Source organism: Seriola lalandi, unplaced genomic scaffold (genome assembly GCF_002814215.2).
Source record: "Seriola lalandi dorsalis isolate HSWRI2012SDOR001 ecotype SW California unplaced genomic scaffold, Sedor1 jcf7180002054816, whole genome shotgun sequence".
NCBI lineage: Eukaryota > Metazoa > Chordata > Actinopteri > Carangiformes > Carangidae > Seriola > Seriola lalandi.
The window spans coordinates 598,228-618,134 of NW_019525369.1; the positions used below are offsets into that span (position 1 = coordinate 598,228).

A 19,907-nucleotide genomic window follows, 5' to 3' on the forward strand; every position below is an offset into this window, starting at 1 on the left:
ACACCTGATCCACCTCCACGGGCTGAATGAAGGCAGTGAGATGTGGTTGAAAGCTCCAAAAGTAAGAAGAGTTCTCCCTATGTGTAAAAATGTACTCAGATACAAGTACAAAGTACGTCAGTTAAAATGTACTCTGAGTAAAATGTTACTGTATAACAGGGAAGGGGTAAAAAATACGGTGATAACAATAACATATGATAATACAATTAAGTTACAGAGTATCTTTAAGCCTCCACACTTGTATGCATTGGTATGTCATTGCATAGCCTATGCCAGTCGGCAGTTTATTCAGTTTATAATCACACAGAATACAACCAGTTGTGCTTAAATACACAAATCCCTCCATGGTCTCGCACCTCAGTACTTGTCTGACCTCCTCCACCCCTGTACCCCCGTCCCGCAACCTACGGTGCTCTGACACTGGTCAGCTCTCCACCCCCTACACCAGCCTGCGATGTTTCGGTGACAGAGCTTTCAGTGTGGCAGCCTCACCCACCCTCTGGAACTCTCTCCAGGCAGAGATCCGCACAGCCTCATCTCTGGTTGCAAACACACCTGTTCACTAAGGCCTATCGCCTCTAGCTGCATCATCTCCTACAATCTCCTCCAATCTCTGCCATCCCTATTCTGTCTCATCTTGTTCTCATTTATTTGTTCTTTATTCATTTTGTGTTTCTTTCCCTGTAATGCGGCCTTGGGTACCTTGAAAAGCGCTATAAAAATCAAATTTATTATTATCGTTATTATTATTAAACCATCCAATTCGAGAAATCTAGATATATAGGGAAAGCCTGAGCACATGGTTTCACAATTCATCAAGCATTTCTGAGAAAATCCTACATGACTTTCCCATAACACAGCTGCTACAAATGAATTGAAAACTCTGACCTATTGTTAAAGCAGTACACAGCCTGCATTAAAACATCTGTGTAAAACCATCCCAGTGGACACGTCCAGTTAAACCTTGTGAAGTAAGCATGGATTGTGGATTTGATGCATAGCAGGATTAAGGCCCCCCAGAGCCTGACTGTGAACACAGCAGTCTGTCTAAAACCATTTTGGACAGGAACCCCCCAGGGGGCGGGAAGGTGCTAAGAGATTTTAATGCATAAAGTCACAGGCTGTTAACGTCTCAATCCCTGATCCAAGCACAGAGCTGAACACATTAAATCATTATGAAGAAGAGTCATACTCAAGTCGTTAGTGTGGAACTGAAAAATGCTGCTACGGGTAATTGCTACTGATGAGCCAGTGGCTGCTGCTGTGTATTCAACCAGTGATAAAGTAACAAAGTACGATTTTTAGGAACTTATACCTTACAAGCACTTTGAGTAAATACATTTTATAACACTTTATACTGTTTCATTTCAGATTTCAATTTTCTATGCAAAACATATACGTACATAATCTACGATGTAAGATCATTTCCAGGGTCATCAGGTGGTGTGGAGAAAAAAGTCACTAGATCTGTCGCTAGGTGCTTTTTGGAAAAAGACAGTGCTAAAGGAATCTGAAAATGAAAACTGTTATGGATCTGCTGTAAATGGCCCCTGATTATATAATAGAAAATGTTCATGCCAAATCATTTTGGAAGACCAACGGCCAATGATTCATTCGCCTCACACATGCCCCGCCCTGTATGACAACGCATTACCACTTTTAATAACCAATGGTATCAGGATCTGTGACCTTGGCCTTTGTGTTTCTTGATATAGTTTTGGAACCTAATCTTTATGGTGTCACCCGTCCTGTTACATTTCACCTGGACGCTGGGTTTATTGTTTCCTGTTTTATTTTGAAATCTCTTACCTGTTGTATGTATGGTAGTTTTGCTTCCTGCCCTTGTGTGTTTTCCCACCTTTGTGATTAGTTTCACTCTTGTCTCATTGGCTTCCCCTAATTAGAGTATTTAGGCTGTGATCAAAGAGTCAAAATAATCTATTTTCTTAACCACTTCTCCTCGACTTTGAAGCGAAACATCATGAGTTGAAGGAAAGATATGAAGGAGAGTTCGTAAAGACTTAAGAAAAGACGACCGTGGTGCGGAGAGAATCTGACTGCACTTACACAAAACTTTATTTATAACACAAGGATGATAAATACTCTTTTCCTAACCATAAACACAAAACAAAAAGGATTGAAATGTTGAAATAAGATAACATGAGAGAAATTAAAGAGTTGAGTCATGAAAATAAAAAAAGAGCAACTGAGTAGAGGCCAGAATAAATTATATTCAGACATAAAGAAGTTACATATTTTTTTTTGGGGTATGTTTAGCCTGTATTTGAATAACAACAGTGAGAGAGAGAAAGAGAGAGAGACAGGAAAGTTTGGGAGAGAGAGAGAGCGAGCGGATGATATGCAGCAAAGGGCCATGGGTCGGATTCAAACCCGGGCTACTGCAGCTAGAACTAAGCCTTTGTGGTGCACAATCTACCAGGTGAGCCACCGGGGCGCCCCAGGCTACACAGAGTTATGACTCTTTTGTACATTCGTGAAGAAGAGAAAATCCATTTTTTTTTAGTGCATGAATTTGGAGCTCATCTGATCAGACAAGGATTTCCATATGTTTGGGATCGTGTCACAAGCATAAAATAAAAACTTTGTTGTTTTTACATTTCCGAGGGTCTGCTGCGGTGAAACTACAATGGTGCGTGGTTTTAAATGTTGCTGCAGCAAGGAATTGTGGGACAGCAAGTTCTTCTTTCATTTGGTAAAGGAAGGTCCAGTCTTTCCTGTGCTAAAGGAGATAAAATATGAAGCATTGAAGTCTCTTTGTTCCCCTCACATTAGTTTTTTTTCCAAGTTTTTTGTTTTCCTGACTTTGTATCACCTGCCTGAACTTCAGTTTTTCCACCTTTCTGTCTGTAGGCCAGTTTTTGTTCTTTGATTCATCTGCCTGACTCTGTGTGTCTGTGTTTGGGTCCACCCTTCCTGTTCCTGTATTCCTACCAGCAACAACCCCCCACCCCCACCCCCACCCCACACACACACACACAAAGATAATTAATTACAAACACAGTAAAATTGTTCTATTTTTTTCTAAAAAATTAGACCAAGAAGGGGATGTGCAATGTGCATTTCGACACATATTAACAGGATGTCCATGCGAATGTATTTCAAATGAGCTCTGGCACAGTGTTTCAATAATCCAGATTTTTCATTCGCCCAGGCGACCTACATTCCCCAGTGGCTTGGATTAGCAGAGCCTGAGCTTCCGATGACGCTCATCTGATCTCAAGCCATCCTCGCCTGAACCACAGCACGCCACAGCAGCCATGATTAGTGGCTGACACTGCTCTCTCTCGGGAAATAACATGGAGCTCACCCCATGGCACTTCTTAGTCTTCATCACAATGAGGGAGTCTCAGAGGGAATTACAGGGATAAGATTTTCTGAAGAGGTCACAGATGGGGCTAATGGTCCCTCTAGGTTTCTTTGTGGCCTGTGTAACAGTGTTAGATACGAGCAATTAAATAATAGAAGTGTGGCATTAGCATGTAACAAAAGAGAAGGACCTCATAGAACTTAATTCTTGTGCTCGAGACTTACATTTCTGGGGCTTCATTATATCCTGATTCAACTATTTTATAATCACAAAGCAAAATGACACTGTTTATTTCCTCCAGAGGGAATGATGTACCACACCTTTAGACTCTGAGTTGAAGGCTTTCTTTTGGAATGTGTAGGATCTAATGTATCTGCTTCTCATACAAAACCTCAGATGAGAGGCTATAGCTGTGTGACAGCTATGTGGATAAGTGGCCTGGCTTTGTCATATAACAAATGAAGTGGGCACTTTCCATTACACTTCTTCTATAACCAGTGTGATATATTGCATTCACAATAATGTGAGATCACCACCTTTGACCATCAAAATCTAATTAGTTCATTGTTGCGTCCAAGTGGAATATTTGTGCCAAATCTTAATAAATTTCCTCAAATTGGTCTTGAGATACCACATTCAAGAAGCCAAAACTATATTTTTTGAGGTCACCATGACTTTGACCTTTGACCTTTGACCATAAAGATCTAATCACTTAATCCTTGAGTCCTTATGAATGTTTGTGCCAAATTTGAAGAAGTTCCATCAAGGTGTTACTGAGATATCGAGATCACAAGAATGGGATGGACAGATGCAAAACCAAAAAATAATGCCTCTTCTGGCTGTTGCCAGTGTGGAAGAAAAGGACCAGTGTGTAGGATTTAGTGGAATCAAGCAGTGAGGTTGTAGATTGGAACCAACTGATTGCCCCTCCCCTCACCCCTCCCTTTCCAAGCAAATCAACGGTGGCCTTCAGGTAATGTAAAAAATGCGAAAGACCCTCTGTAGTTTGGTTTGTTCATGGCTGCAACATGACTCTGACTCTGTGTAAGTGGACCCACACCCTGTAAGCTCATGAAAACACAATGATTCTTAGTTTCAGGTGATTATACGCTGATGAAAACATTATTATAAATATCATATTCCAGTTCTGCCCATAAATCCCCATAAATCCTACAGACTAGTACAGAGCCAGGGAAGTGTCATGGAGAAATAACACTAATTTAATCACATCTGCTCTTCAAATAATAATTAGTGTGCAGGACTTAGTTTAATATAAAATTACACACAACATTTTTCTTCCTTCCATCTCAACCAGATGTTTGAAGAAGACAATGAAGAAGACATTAATGAGGCACTCCTGAACCTTGAAGCTGAGTTTTCATTAAATGGATATTGTCCATAGTTCCAATGATATTACAGCAGAACAGTCCAATACCCTTTAAAATACAAAAGATTTTATAGCAAACAACTATTTTCTATGTGAAAGATATAGTGGAGCGATGGCGTCCTGAGCACAGAACGAAGTCACACCCCCTCTGTATGTGTTGTAATCAGAGTTTCTCTTTGTCTTGGTGGCTGGTTCGTTAGCATGTAAATGTTAGTGCGTGTGCGTGTTAGTGCATGCCAGTCCCTCCTGTTAAACCCTTGGTCCTTGGTGACAAAGAAAAAGATGAGAACAGAGGACAGGCCAACTGGCCATGGGGACCACCAGTTCAAATCCCGTTCGGTCGTTGGAAAGTCAAAACATCCATACAGTTTTTAAAGTTTTTACCGGCTCCGTCAGTGTCTTTACCTGCTCCCGCAGTGTCATTCATGTGGCGGGTCCCAGGATAAGTCCGAGGCTGAATTTCCGTCCCAGTCTGACCGTGGAGCCAATACTGGTCTGGCTTTATCGAGATGGAGAGACCTACGAGCTTTTAAAAGGTCCAGCTTCACTCAGAGCTGGTTTTTCTTCTTTTCCACGTGTCAGTAACTTGATAGCTACATAATGTTACCCGCCTGTTTTCATTAGTGGCTGGCTACAGTAAGCATACTAACATTAACTGTTACCCATAGTATAAATGTATTCAGCAAATGTTGCTATCGCTAACCAGATAACTGTCAGTATTAGTGCGCAGCATATCACAGCAATGCAAGTGTGGGCTTGTGGGCTAATGGTTTTGATTAGACTGTTTTTTGTTGGCTCTCATGTACACTTGAAAACTTTATCCAGTTGTGCTTCTTGTTTTCTGTTTAGTGGACTCTTTCACTGGGCTTCATTACCCTTTTCTGACTAAGAACATGAAAGAAGGGCCGGGGGGGTTGTGGCCGACAAACCATTTGTTTTGGTCTGAGACGCTGGTGGTGTAGTGTGACATCTAGTGGCAGTGAGGATCTGTTTCACTATTCCTTTAAAGGTTTACATTTCTTTACACATTACATTTGATGTTTTTACTAACAATATTACATTTACTTTTCTGATAATGTGGTACATTTTGTCAGTTTTAGGCCTCCATAGTAATGCATTATTCTTCAAATATTCTACAATTCTACAAATAAGTCAGTCAGTCAGAAACTGAGATTCTTCTCCCTGGCAGTATTCAAATATTTACCTGTTTCTGGAGGCTAAGAAACACCTTCAGTCATCGAAGTCAACCGTAAACCTGTTTTGAGAGAACAGTGCTCCTGGATTTTGGAAACCTCTAAGGAGGATATTAAAATGTAATAGCAAAGCGCCATATTGTTCCAAGATCAAAGCCCCCAACAAGATAAAATTTTTATAAAGACATGATGTTGAGAAATAATGATTTATGACTTATAGAGCAAGAGATGCTGTTATAGTCAAATGTGCCTCCAGTTTGAAGTCTGGCTCGTTTTCAAGATAGTATTTTGGACTTTAACAACGGTGGCAGTTTATGTAGTAACACGAAAAATTATTATTTTAATTAATATTTTGACAGTGAACTGCTTAAAAGGAAAAGGATAAAGGCACTACATATAAAAAATTATAGCTTCTTTTATATTCACACAGAAAAAGGCGTTTGCAAAATTTGGAATAATGTAATTTATCAGTATTAATTTATGATTTGTAATTGCCCTAAAACAGGAAAATATTTTACCTCCAGAGAAATTGTCTAACTTGTATCTGTAGGGTTGGATTGTAAAATGTTGATATTAAAAGAGCTGAAAAACATGAAATGTTGCTCAACCTTTTTTGAAACCTAAAACTTTATGATTCTATCTAAAATATTAGGAATGACACTGTTAAAAATGTCAACTATGTTTAAGGTCTTTTTTTAAATTTTGTTTTAATTTGGCACATTTACCACTAGTTACCAAACCACAAATTTAGCTTGCTAATCTTTCCAATCAGAAGAGAGGAGGCTCTGAGCCTCTCTTCTGATTGGCTGACTGCTTTCTGAGTGATCCAATACCAATACAGCAGATTTCAGGTGAAACACTCAGAGAAACCAAATCCTGCAAGGTTGGATGGTGGGTCCAGGTGGGCGGGGCTGTGGGTGGTGACTGCTTTGTTTTGTCTGTGGCCAAATATTTTATATCATAACACCTTTCAGTAAATTACAATCTATTGGTGTGTTTTTTTATTCTTTTATTTTGTGCATTAAACTTTTTTTTTCAACAAAAACTATTACTTTTTGTCCTCAGCAGACCCAAGAAGAAAATTGGTTGTCACAGTTATCAAAGTTCAATCTGAAATCCACCTGGTTTCAGAGAAACCCCTCGTTTTAAAATAGGATAGACTTTCGACTTGATATTATAAATTTAAAGTATATTAAGAGTACTTGTTATTTAACTGTACTGTACAGCTTTGCTCTCTAGGATGTCTAAACTTTGAACCTTAATCTCTTAATCTCAAAACCATTTAGATCACAATAGATTCCAAGGTCACAGCGCAGCAACGTAACTATGGTTCTGATGATGTCTTCTACTGTTTTTTGGCTGGGGTCAGTTTCCCTCTCCACTGAAAATACCACGGCATGATATCAGTTCACCTAAATATGGCCAATAACAAGAAGACACCACTAAACACAAAAATTAATCCAGGATGCAATGTCCAACATCATCAAAAGCTGTGTTTTAACGGTGAGTCTGGGTGCTTTAGAGAGGATTTCCTGCAAAGATTAACTGTGATTGCTGTGTAGAGGGCTAAAATTGTAATGCCTCCTGAGCCTGGTACAGTCAAATGCAGCTGGGAATTTTAAAGCCTTCGGATATGGATGAAAAGCTCATAGTGTCTGTCAGACAGAGGCTTCTCTGCGTCTTGATTTTGAGAATGTGTCATGTTCAGCTCTCAGCCACTGTGATGGATTAAAGCCCAGTACTGTCAGAAGAGAACAGTCCTGCTTGTATTATAACATTTAATGAGTTCTGTCTCCAAACATTAGCCTAAACCTCATTGGTCAGTGTCCCTTATAACAGACACTGACCTTCTAAATAGATTGAGACCCTGAGGACGAGTTTTTAACCACAGACAGATTACAGGTCATCTAAACCAGTGGTTCCCAACCTTGTAGGCCCCGGTACAGTGGCCCTGGAGGTCAATACACTGCAGCTTAAGTAAACTTCATCAATTTGACAACACACGTGCTGCAAATACTCACAACACAACCGAAGTGTTTCCAGTGGAGACAAGAAAGTGACAAGAAAGGCTCAACTGGTAGAGCGCCTAGTCCTAACCGCAGTGGCACGGGTTCAAGTCCAACCCATGGTCCTTTCCTACAAGTCATCCCCTTTCTCTCTCTCTCTCTCGCTCTCTCTCTCTCTCTCTCTCTCTCTCTCTCTCTATCTCTATCTCTCTCTCAATGACTTTCCTGTCTGTCTCTCACTGACTTTCCTGTCTCTCTCTCACTTTCACGATCAGAATGAAGGCGTTGAGCTCTCAGGGCCACCGTACGCCGGCCCACTGGTGGGCTGTGAAGGTATTGCAAGTTGGCCAACAAATAATTAGCAAAACAGCACAATTTTGGAGAAAAGATGTAATCATAAAATGAAAATAAAAATATAAAAACATTTTTGAAATGTTTTGAAATGAAATGATCTTTAAAAACATTACAAAACAAACTGTCTCTTATACACATCTAAATGTTTTGAAATGAAATGATCTTTAAAAACATTCAAAATGGTGACAAATTCCTTTTATTGTTTTTTTTTCTTGTACTAAGGCCTGTCACTGTGATAAGCCAATGATTGAAATTTTTATGTTGTTGCCAGCCGGATCACATCTTGTACTTGTTTTCTATCTCAGTCTGATTGCAAACTAAAACTAAAAAAGTAATAACAAAATAGATAGTGGGCTAGCAACAGGAAGAATTAAAAGGAAAGAGAGTCAAGTCCCTTCTCGGTCAAAACAAAAAAGAAGAATTGAGTTCCCCTGGTTTCAGTTCAGTCCTGAATGTTTGATTGTTAATATATATTAAGACATATTATTTGACCTCTGTATTGTTATGGGGTCATCAACATTTTTGAGATTTTCGAGTGGGCCATGAGTTGGAAAAGGTTAGGAACCACGGATATGAACGATGAGGGCCCTTACCTTGCGTCCAGCCGTGTTGAGCCGCAGAGGGGTCAGGTAGGGGTCAAAGATCAAGAGACTGGTTTCAATGTCGATGGGAGACTGTCTCTTCCCTATGGTGCACAGGTTCCAGGCTGAGTTCACCAAACCCCAGAAGGATGGGACTGTTGGTGGAGAAAAAGGAGAGAGTAACAGTAATTAGTGTGTGTGTGTGTGTGTGTGTGTGTGTGTGTGTGTGTGTGGGTTAGGGTGTCTGTGCTTCACAAGATCAAACCATAAAAAGCAGGAGAAAGTGAGCAGATGGGCTTCATTATGACAGGACAGGAGAAATGGGGAGTTTAGGGAGATTTGAATTTACATATGGCTTCATTAAAATCTGACTTAAAACAGAGCTTTCATTAAAATCTCCAGGTTATTATCTGCAATTATAACTAAGGCAGAGAAATTGACTTTTTTAAAGTCTGTCCAAAAGTTCTTCCACCAGTTTCCATTGCTTATAATACACAGCAGTAGTTCGTAAAGCTTTTGTCTTGTTGTTCTGACTCTACAGTGCAGTGTAGATTTAAAAGAGTCTGTAGGAAAAGTCCACATTCCTTGTCCAAATCTGGAGCAAGGAAACATATGTGAACCTTTTGGATTTACCTGGTTTTCTACATTAATATGTCATAAAATATGATCTGATCTTTATCTAAGTCAGCTCCAAGTACAGAAACTTCATATAAGCCAATAACCTTAGATAAGATAACAGCACACAAGGAATAATAATCTTTAGTATCTTTGTTGAACACAGCCATTAAACATTCACAGAGCTGGTGGAAAGATTAAGTGAACAATTGGATTTAATAATAATGGTTGAAACTCCTTTGGCACAATAACCTGAGACCAGCTCTTCCAGTAGCTGCTGATCAGACCCGCTCAGTGTTCAGGAGGAAGTTGGACCATTCTTCAGACTTGTTCTGAGGATGATGGTTTCTCTGGCCCGCGTCAATCCACTTCGCACATCTCTGCCTTTATTACAGACAGCTCCAGTGACTCCTTTAAGTCTTTAGCTGTTACTCTCTCTTTTACCTGTTGTGTCTTTGCGAGTCATCTGGGCGCCCACTTCCAAAGAGAGTATAGCCACAGAACTAAATCATCTCCATTTATAGACAGCTTGTCTGACTGTGAACTAAACTCTCTGAGATGACTCTGCCACCTTTTCAGTTTTATGCAAATAAACAATTCTCAATCATCAATCTTCTGAGATCTCTATTTTGCAAAACATGGTTCACATCATCAGATGCTTCATTTGCAAACTCAAACTCAAGCAGCTGAGGGTTCACATCATTCTCCAACCAACCTGTGAATATTTAGATGTTACTTGTTCATCTTGATCTATTTAACTTAGATGAAGCTCCAACCATATTTCAAGACAACTTTATATAGAAATGCAGTTAATTACAAATGCCCCCCCCCCCCATCTGCCTCTCTTGCTATTGTATACTTAACAACAATGCCACTCAACCTTCAGCAGTTCAGTCGAAGATTTGGTTGTTATGCTAGTAGCAGCTAATGTAGCATGGAGCCTGTAGTCTGAAGCACAGAGCAGTGGACTACAGAGCTCTAGTAATATCACTTTGTTCTAACTCCACTAGCAGAATTTATTTCGTTTTTTCAAACTTGTGCTCTACTTGTACTATTGCAAGTGCAATAAGGTAAAATATAAGATCAGACAGCTACGCAGCCGACCTGTTCATATTTTCTAACCATATATTTTCACTTGTAATGTTACAACAATAAATGCGAGTAACGCCGGTTGTGGTTGCTGGAGTACAATTTCTTTAAATCCAATTACGAGTGGGATGGAGCTGCTAAACTTATGATTGGACAATCACCATTTGAGGGAGGAGTTTAGCCAGCAGTCACCAGTAGATGACCTTCACTAAAAAAGCATATGTTTTGTTTTTATGATACATGGATCTATTATATATACAACAGGAAACATGAGATCTGTTGAGGATCAGATGCTGCAGGATTCCTCTGGCACCAGCTGATCCTCTGCCATTACATGATTACTGGATCTTCTATGCTGTGTCATAGACCTGGAATGGGATAAGATGGGAATGTCGGGCTGACAGCTGATCTAATACCAGCCAGATGTGGGATGCATGATTGAACACTGCAATGAACAGAAAGGAGGATGGAGGATCACATGCACACACAAAGTTTAAAAGTCCACACACACAGCCTCAGACGACCTCACTAAAGCCACTGTAATTTTGACACCTGCACACAAAGACTATTTCATTTTCTCTCTCTCACACACACACACACACACACACACACACACACACACACAAACACACACACACACACACTCCCTCACAGATGAGAGGGCTTATGACTATACTCATAATGCTTGTCAGGGACGGGCTTAATGACAAATCAGGGTGTGAAACAGCTGTCATTATGATCAAAAAACTCATCAGCAGTTGTCAGCATGCTCAGCTGAGATTAGATGGGAAAAATGTTTAAGTGCATGATGGATGTGAAGTTGCGGTCGATAAAAGTGAGTTAAGTTTTACAGCTGATATCATTTCTGTTTCTGTCTCCAGCTGCGTGCTGCTTTCATTTTCATAGACAATGATTCAAACCTGAGAGCTGCCGAGAACAACAGTCCCGCTGCTCTCTCACTCTGTCCTCCCATTCCTCGTTCCTACTTTCGCTTTATCTCTCTCTCTCACACTCATTCACTCTCTCTTGCTCCATCCACTCCTCCACCCATCTCTGGCAGTGGAGGAGCCAAGTGACAGATGTGCCAGCCCTGACCTGCAGAGTGCAATCCTGACCCCTGCTAGGCACATAGCCGCATGTCAACACAATGTTATGTTACCCAGCTCTGTGTGTGTGTGTGTGTGTGTGTGTGTGTGTGTGTGTGTGTGTGTGTGTGTGTGAAGAAGCAAACAAACACCTTAGGACTAAAATTGGAGAAAATGTGAATATGTGGGATTTTGAGAATCAGGAAATTATATTTATTTTATTATATTTGTTTGTTTATTTCAAGGTGCCATTTTTTTCCTATTCTCCTGTGTTGTATTTGAAGTGTTGATCCATAAGAGGATATATTTGTGGTTTTAAGAACCAAAAACCATCTCAGTGTAGTTTTACATCTCCTCTCTCAGGCTTCTCTCTGGAGCTCTAGTAACAACAGGTCAGAGAGCCAATCAGAAGAGAGGAGGCTCTGAGCCTCTCTGAGTTTTTTCAGAGTGGGCCAATAAAAATATAGAAGATTTCAGGGAAACACTCAGAGAAACCAAATCCTGTAAAGCAGGACCATGGGTCCAGGTGGGCGGGGCTTGGAGCATGGCTGAGAGTGGTGAATTTTGTTGTGACATCACAAAGTTACAGAAGTCCTGATGGCTCGTTTTTAAGGCTCAGTTTCTGAATACAGGCTGTGTGCATCGCTCTGTGGACTGAGCTCTTTGATACTTTCACAGTATTGATATAGAACCTGCTTATTAATCAAACATGAACATCTACCTTTAGACTATATGGAGCTTTAACAGGGACACTGCAAATTAATAAACATTGCTTTAAATTTAAGATTAAAATGTGAATGATATTGAGATCATTTAGAAGCACCAAGAACAACAATAAGAAGAACAAAGAACAAAGTCTCATAACGCATAACAATAAAACAAGAGATATTAATGTTAATTAGAATATTGAACGAATTAGACCACATTGTGCCGCATTGTTAGGCAAAGCAGAGGCACAGAAGTAAAAGGCTTGCACAACCCACCATGTTGATCAGGCTCAGGCTCTCTGCCTCCCGTGCCACTGTGCTGCACTTCTAGCCTGTGATCCCAGGCACTTTAAGTGAGGACTGTCCTCAGAGGCCATCAGACTTAGAAGCCTTTATTGATCATTACCTCTATCAACAAGACAACATGGATGGCAATCCACCAAATCTTCTGAAAGAAAAAAAAGTAGATTCATCCATGGATACTGAGGAGCTAGATGACAGAGATGGAGGCTGATCTCCTGTCCAGCATCAACAAAAAGTATGATCTTCTTGTATCTCTTCCCACAGCAGTTGGAGAACTAGCACAGAAAAGCATCTCATCTCAGTGCACAACATGTTGAACCGTGAAGTACAACAGCAGAAGACCACATCAGGTTCCAGTTCTGTCAGCCAAGAACAGAAATCTGAAGCTGCAGTGGACAGACACTCACCAACACTGAACAAATGAAGACTGGAACAACACAACCTGGTCTAATGAATCTGGATTTCTGCTGAGGCAGCAGATGGTAGGTTCAGAATTTGGCATCAAGAGCATGAATTCATATAGACCCAACCTGCCTTGTCTGGGGTATTACACTACCTCAATGACCTGCTGCATGTGTGTGTCCACACTGCCAGCCGTTCTGCTCCTGTCAGCCCTAACATTTCCTTTGATAATGATCATCAATAACAGCATGTTTTTAATTTGCTTGATTCATTTATTATGTATAAATTAATTTGTAATTTCACTATCTGAAAAGTGATCAGTTGTAATCATTTGTACTCACCCTGTGCATCTGTAAATGCAATTGTTTTGTCCTTTTGTTTTGTTTTTGCTGATATTGTTATCGTCACTTCTTAGACTGTACATCACAATCAATATATTTCAGTATAGTGTAGTTGTGTATTGTGATTTCATAATAATGAAAACTGATTGCACATGTTTCATGTTTTATATTGAAACTATGTTGAATTGCAAGAGAGAGCACCAGAAAACTATAGCCCTTCAGCTAATGTTCAGGCAACTTATTGACACAATATATGTAATGTTTGTCTGTCAGTCCCAGATGATTGTATTTTGTAATCTGGATCATTTCCCGCCCAGATGAACATAGTGGCACCCGTTACATCAACATAGGTTTAGCCTGTAAAATTAATGATTTAATGGTTTCCCCCTTCATCCTAACAATAATCTCAGTTGACAGTCTTCTATTGTGTGACTGGAGGGTTAGAGGTCACAAGGTCGTCTCATGGTCTGGATTGTATTCTGTGCTGTCCTCAAACTTGTGACACTAATGCATCTTCACCATCACATACAGAATGAAAACACAGGCAAAACCCCAGGGAAGATTTATATATTAGAGCTGTGAGGACAGCACTGTACTCTATATGACTGAAACAACGTTGTGATTGTTTGTGAGAATATGAGAATATTCTCATAACCTATTGCTATAATATTTTGTCTGGAAAGTCTGGGTCTCCAGGGTGGTTCCCTTGCAGGAAATGCATAAAGGTGGGTGTGCATAGGTGTGTTTGGGTGCACTTGTATGGGGTCACGTGTCAATGTGGATTCACGATTTTATACACTAGGGGTGGGTGATCTGATGATCTTATATCGTGGACGATCTTACTTTGGCATATGTTCTCCTTTTCAGATGAATCGTACAGATCGTCCCATTAAAAGGTGCTATATTTACATATTTAATGTTAGCAAGAATAGTGTCGAGCACACAAACATCTGAAAACATCCGCCAATGCGGCGGAAAGATACAAATCCCAACTTCCAGTCAGGACTTTCACAATAAAATAGGAGCAGAAACAAAACGCAGATCATGATTAAGATTGCGGATTGCGATTCTACCCAAAGAGATTGTCATATGATCTTTTTGCCAGATCACCCAGCCCTATCATACACTTTGCTCTTAAGTGTTGTCTTGCACATTCATGGGTCATTTTGTCATGGTTTGGTCATTTGAAAATGTCTTCATGTGATGTGTGTGGAGGATCTGATTTTTCACACAGAATATTTAGTACATCTGTCAAATTTCAGGAGCAATTATGTTTCTCCCATAATTGTCATCCTTTGTATGAGACAGGCCTGTAGAGTGCATGCATTTAAATGTATCTGGCGTGTCTATGTACGTGTGTCCGGAGCATGTCCGTCCCAACAGCTGAGTGGTTTTGCATTAGCAGGCCTCTGTAAAAGCACTGGATTATAGACAGGTTCAGAGAGACTTAAGACACCCCAAGTGACAAAGACGCAGAGACAAAGAGAGAGACAGTGAGAGGATGGAGGCAGTGGGATGGAGATAGAAGGAGGAAGCCCTGAGGATCCACTGTCCTTTTTAATATTCATAAATCTGACTGGGTTCAAATGGTGGGGAAGAGAGAGAGAGCAAGAGAGGGAAACAAATACACGGTGAGAATAGGGAGATAAAGAGTGAGGGAGGAGAGCCTGATGATCCATGACGCTTCTTAAAGTTTTCAGGAGACTTATGTGTTAAGTGATAAGAACATAATTAATTCTGCATTTTAGCATTCAGCACTGTATGGTGAGTGATAGAAGCTAAATGAAAAGTAATTTAAAGCATGACGCTAGTGATATTCTATATTTTCTTTATTGTCAACGGTCACGTGAAAAGACTAAAAGCGACACTGAATGTCTCCGACCAACAAGTACTGATGTCTTATTCCTCTGTGACATAGGGATCCATTGTTGTCCAGGAACTATTAGAAATACATCAGTGAGCCACACTGTTGCACTGCGTGACATCATCGCCGAAAATGAGATTATGAAATGTGGATTAATCTGCTGCTGATAAAATGCAAAATGTCGTCCTGTTGGAGTGATGCTTGCTAAAAACTATAGTGCCAAGCAATTGTTGGAAGTTGCTGAGCCTTTTCTAAAACTGAAACTACATATGTGTGATTACTTTTTAAAGATTCATGGACTCACTGGACATTTGACTAACGTGTTGTTCCTCTCCAGACATGTTTGAAACTCTGTTAAAATGCTCTCCTGATTAATATTTTTTTTAACATGGTGTTCACACATAAAAAGTGAAAAAACGGAAAACTGGGTAGGAAGCTCATCTATTTTTACTTCCTGATTGAGAAATGTGGATCAGGCCTTGAGCCCCGCCCACCACCTGCTGTCTCCAGGTGGACATGTGAAAGAGCAGAGAGCATCAAGATGGTTAGAGGAGGAAACATGTTTGAGCCTCAGTCTGACTCAGACTCAGATGAGGAGTCTGTTGAGACCAGAACCAGAGACTAGCAGACGGATCAGAACGATTAGCGTAGTTAGCATCTTTTACTTGTTTTTACTTGTTGCTTGTTAGCTTGTAACTGGAGACTGTCCTATAAAACGAGCCCATAGATCCTCTGTGCAGCAGGTTATTATGACCCATAGTTACGTTTTGTTGCTAGGCGACATCTAGTGGTCATAGCAATTATGGCAGGGTCAAAGTGAAAAGTGTGACGTTGTATAAAGAGAGACACTGTTTTCACTCTACACATATGACTGCATACCAATTCACAGCACAAACACAATAGTAAAGTTTGCCGACGACACTGCTGTAGTTGGACTGATACACACTGCTGATGAGTCTGCCTACAGGGATGAGCTCTGCAGATTGACACAATGGTGTACCACTAACAGCCTGGCACTCAACATCTCCAAAACAAAGGAGATGATAATCAGCTTCAGGAAACAGGGTGTACAACCTGTTCCATTACACATCAGAGCAGACACAGTGAAGAGAGCATCTTCCTTTAAATTCCTAGGTACACACATCTCACAGGACCTCACATGGCTCCTAAACATCACTGCTCTGGTAAAGACAGCACAGAAGAAGCTCTATTTTCTCAGGACATTGAAAAGAGCCAGACGGTCCCAGCAGCTGCTTCTGTCTTTCTACCGCGGCAACAATGAAAGTATCCTCACCTATGGCATGCTGGTGTGGTTTGCCAGCTGCACTGCAGCTGACAGGAAAGCTCTCCATAGAGTCAGACAACAAATCACTGGCGCTTAGTTACCGCCACTGGAGGACATGTACAGAACCCACTGTCTTCGTCGGGCAACAAACCTCATCAGAGACTCATCTCACCCAGGACAACACCTTTTCACCCTGCTGCCCTCTGGAAGGAGATAGAGGTCCATAAGAACTCGCACTTCCAGATTCCTGGCAAGTTTCTACCCAAGTGTCAACCCAATCAGGCTAATAAGTACAACCCTATACGGTAACATGCAATAACACCCTCATGTGCAATATTATCTGTGCAATTCACCTATGTGCAATAATAACTGAGTACACGGACTCACTCTGATGTTATACTTCTGTTTTTATACTATTTATTGTTTGTTTTTATTTATTTATACAGATTTTAATATGTCTACTATAGTTTTTGTTACTGTATGTAGTTATGCTTACTGTATGTATCACTGCATGTACCAATGGAGATACGTAATTTTGTGGTACACTGTGCATTGAATTGAATTCTGTTGTCCATGACTGTTCGACAAAGTTAACCATGTTGTTATTATTGTATGACAACAAAGATCTCTAATGTTGAGGAAGTATTTCAAAATACCCAAATCACTGTCCTTTCCTAAACCTAACCAAGCCATGACTGTTATTATAATAACCATGGTGACAAAGGTAGGCACACCTGATGCCGTATATGGCACTATTTCAGGAGACACTCCTATGGGTCATATCAGAGGGTCGAAAAAAACGACCTATTTGGTTGTTTAGGTGTGAGGACCGGTTGATGGCAGTGGCTGACACAGTGTTAGAGGTTATGCTAATGCTAACTCTTGCTCTCTGTACTGACAATGTTTCAGGTTTATTTAGCCCCGCCCCCCATCCCCACAAGTTGATGGGATTGGTTCCTTAGGTTTGTGACCTATGAAACCCTGGCTGTCTGAATCTGTTTTTATGAGACTGTCATTGGCTCACTGCAGTTCAATTATTTAACTCATGGGCTTTATGATATAAAAAACATCATATGAACATGTCACTGGGATGGAAGAGGTGCTGCTAGTGCAGAATTCATGTATGACTTTTAAAATACATTGGTCCAATAGTAGAAAAGCAGTATGAAGGCTCAGGCCTTAGCTGATGGATTAGAATCAACTCGAAAACCTCTTATGTGACCGGTTATTTCTCAGCTTTTCATTTGTCTTCTCCCAGAAATAAAAAGGCACCAAGACCGAGAAGAAGCAAGCCCAGGAAACAAATGATGAAAAAACGATCCATTGCTGCCATTACGTAACCCACGAGCTGCACAGAGAGGTATGAAATGGATGATGTATAGCTAAAAACACTGGCACATAGCAAACTGGGTACGCTACAAATATGAAGCAAACACACAAAGGGCTCTATTTTTGTGGCAAAGCAACCACCAGCACAAGCAGAGCTCCTGCAGTTATTACCTTTTTCAAATCAAGTGGAAATGACACTGGGCTCCTACAATATAACCCCTTGCACCTCTGCACACATCATGCTGGTATATAATGATATTCTGTTGTGTAAGTGGGAGAGGTCGGATTACAGCAGCCCATCACTCCTGTGTGTCATTTCCAAATTTCTTTTCAAGCAAAAGCAGCATTTCATGTTTTATTCTTGAAATGCATTATGGTGCAAATGCTGTTGTGTCACATTTTACAATATGATGTGAGATACAATAGAAATAAAACTGAAATAGAGTCAGATTGATGTAGTCATATAAACAGCTTCATGAACATTTTATTATTTTTTTCTATCATCACTGTACAAATTCAATAAAAACTCCTCAGGATCACCTGCCGGCCGGCTGCAGACCTGAAGTGCTGTGTGTGTGTTGTCGTCGTGCCGCTCTGCAACATCTAGACAACAACACAATTTCCTGGGGAAGCCTCTCTCCATTTGTTGAGTCGTTGTTGGTCTCATATGTCACTGTGATTGGCACCGTGTCAGAGCGATGACATCACTGATGTGACTTACCAATCGTCAAAATTAGCAGTCACCAAACACACTCCAATTTCATTTGAAAGGAAATAACTCTTGTTTTCACACACAAACATTAAGAGGGTGGACTGTAAGAATGTAAGGCTGCATACATACATGACCCCAAAACAGGAGGTGCATGTGAAGATGGTTAAAATAGGCCCCCAAGGCACATTATTACATTTTGTCAACTAAAAAAGAGCGGTGGAAGCATCTCCAGGAAACAATCAGACCAACATAACGCCACTGCAGAGGTGTGTCTTCATGTGTTCATCAAGGTATTCAGATCCCTTACTTTCATTAAAGCAGCAGCTCTGCAATATACAAATAGTCCTGCATTGAAAATATAACTCGAGAAAAGCAATTACTGTGTTTCCTCAGATGACCTTTATTTACCTCAACTGCAGAAGGCAACAGGCCTTTATTAGAGTCAGCTCATTATTTATATCTATAATTGGACATGCCGGTATTTTAGTACAAAACCTCGTTTTGATCCGCTCCCGTTTACCCTGTCAAAGATGCTGCATTATGCTATTAATACAAACCCAACACTTCCTGTAAGCTGTTTCAAATTAAAATCCCTTTAGTATTTCAGTGGACAGAGCCCCTTTATTTCTTAACCAGGCTTTTATTGTGAAACATTTACAGGCATACCATATGCAACAACAGAAGTGATTAAAGGATGACAAAGTAAAGTGGATACATACTGTGCATACACCTACAGTGGCTGAGATGGGACAATAATACTTTAGGTGAGTGAGAACAACAAAGTTTTGAAAATACTATGATTATATTGTTAAATTTATTGAATTAAAGCAGTAGAAATGTACATTATGCTTAACAGGCATGCACATTATATGGCAGGAGTTCACCCATCTTTGTTTTCTTCCCAGCCTGTGTTTAGGGCCTGGTCTTTCTATATATTTCATATTTGTGTCAACCATGCCCCAAGCCATTATCAGAGACCTGACTTGTAATTGACTAGCATTTTTATTTGAGGAAATATGGACGATATTACTAGTTAAAATTAACTTTAAGGGCTCCATTTTTTTGCTGGCGCATGGCGTGAAATGCTGCGACCCACCAGTGAACTGGTATTTTCCAGCGGTGCACTGAGGTTATTTCCATAATTTGGTATCTTTGTGACTTGCCGTGCACAGTGGGAGGAGAGGTGGGAACAGAGGGTGTGGCAACATGAATCCAGTGGCACACTGCTTAGTGCCGAGAATGGCTGTGCTTTTGTGCAGTCTGCCGCTCGCCTGCTCAGAGCAGGTTAACCACTTCTGTTGTCTGTTGTACCCCCCCCCCCCCCCC

The 19,907-nt window shown here is 40.5% G+C and overlaps 1 protein-coding gene across 2 annotated transcripts in view; it reads right to left on the bottom strand.

Moving 5' to 3' along the window:
• The window catches only part of LOC111669740 (carbonic anhydrase-related protein 10-like), a 108,330-nt gene that overhangs the window by 43,366 nt on the left and 45,057 nt on the right, over positions 1–19,907 (bottom strand). For both annotated transcript variants that reach the window (XM_023426185.2, XM_087179293.1), the window contains exon 3: positions 8,862–9,004. In XM_023426185.2, coding sequence (XP_023281953.1) covers positions 8,862–9,004 — 143 coding nt within the window. The remainder of the gene's footprint in view (positions 1–8,861; positions 9,005–19,907) is intronic.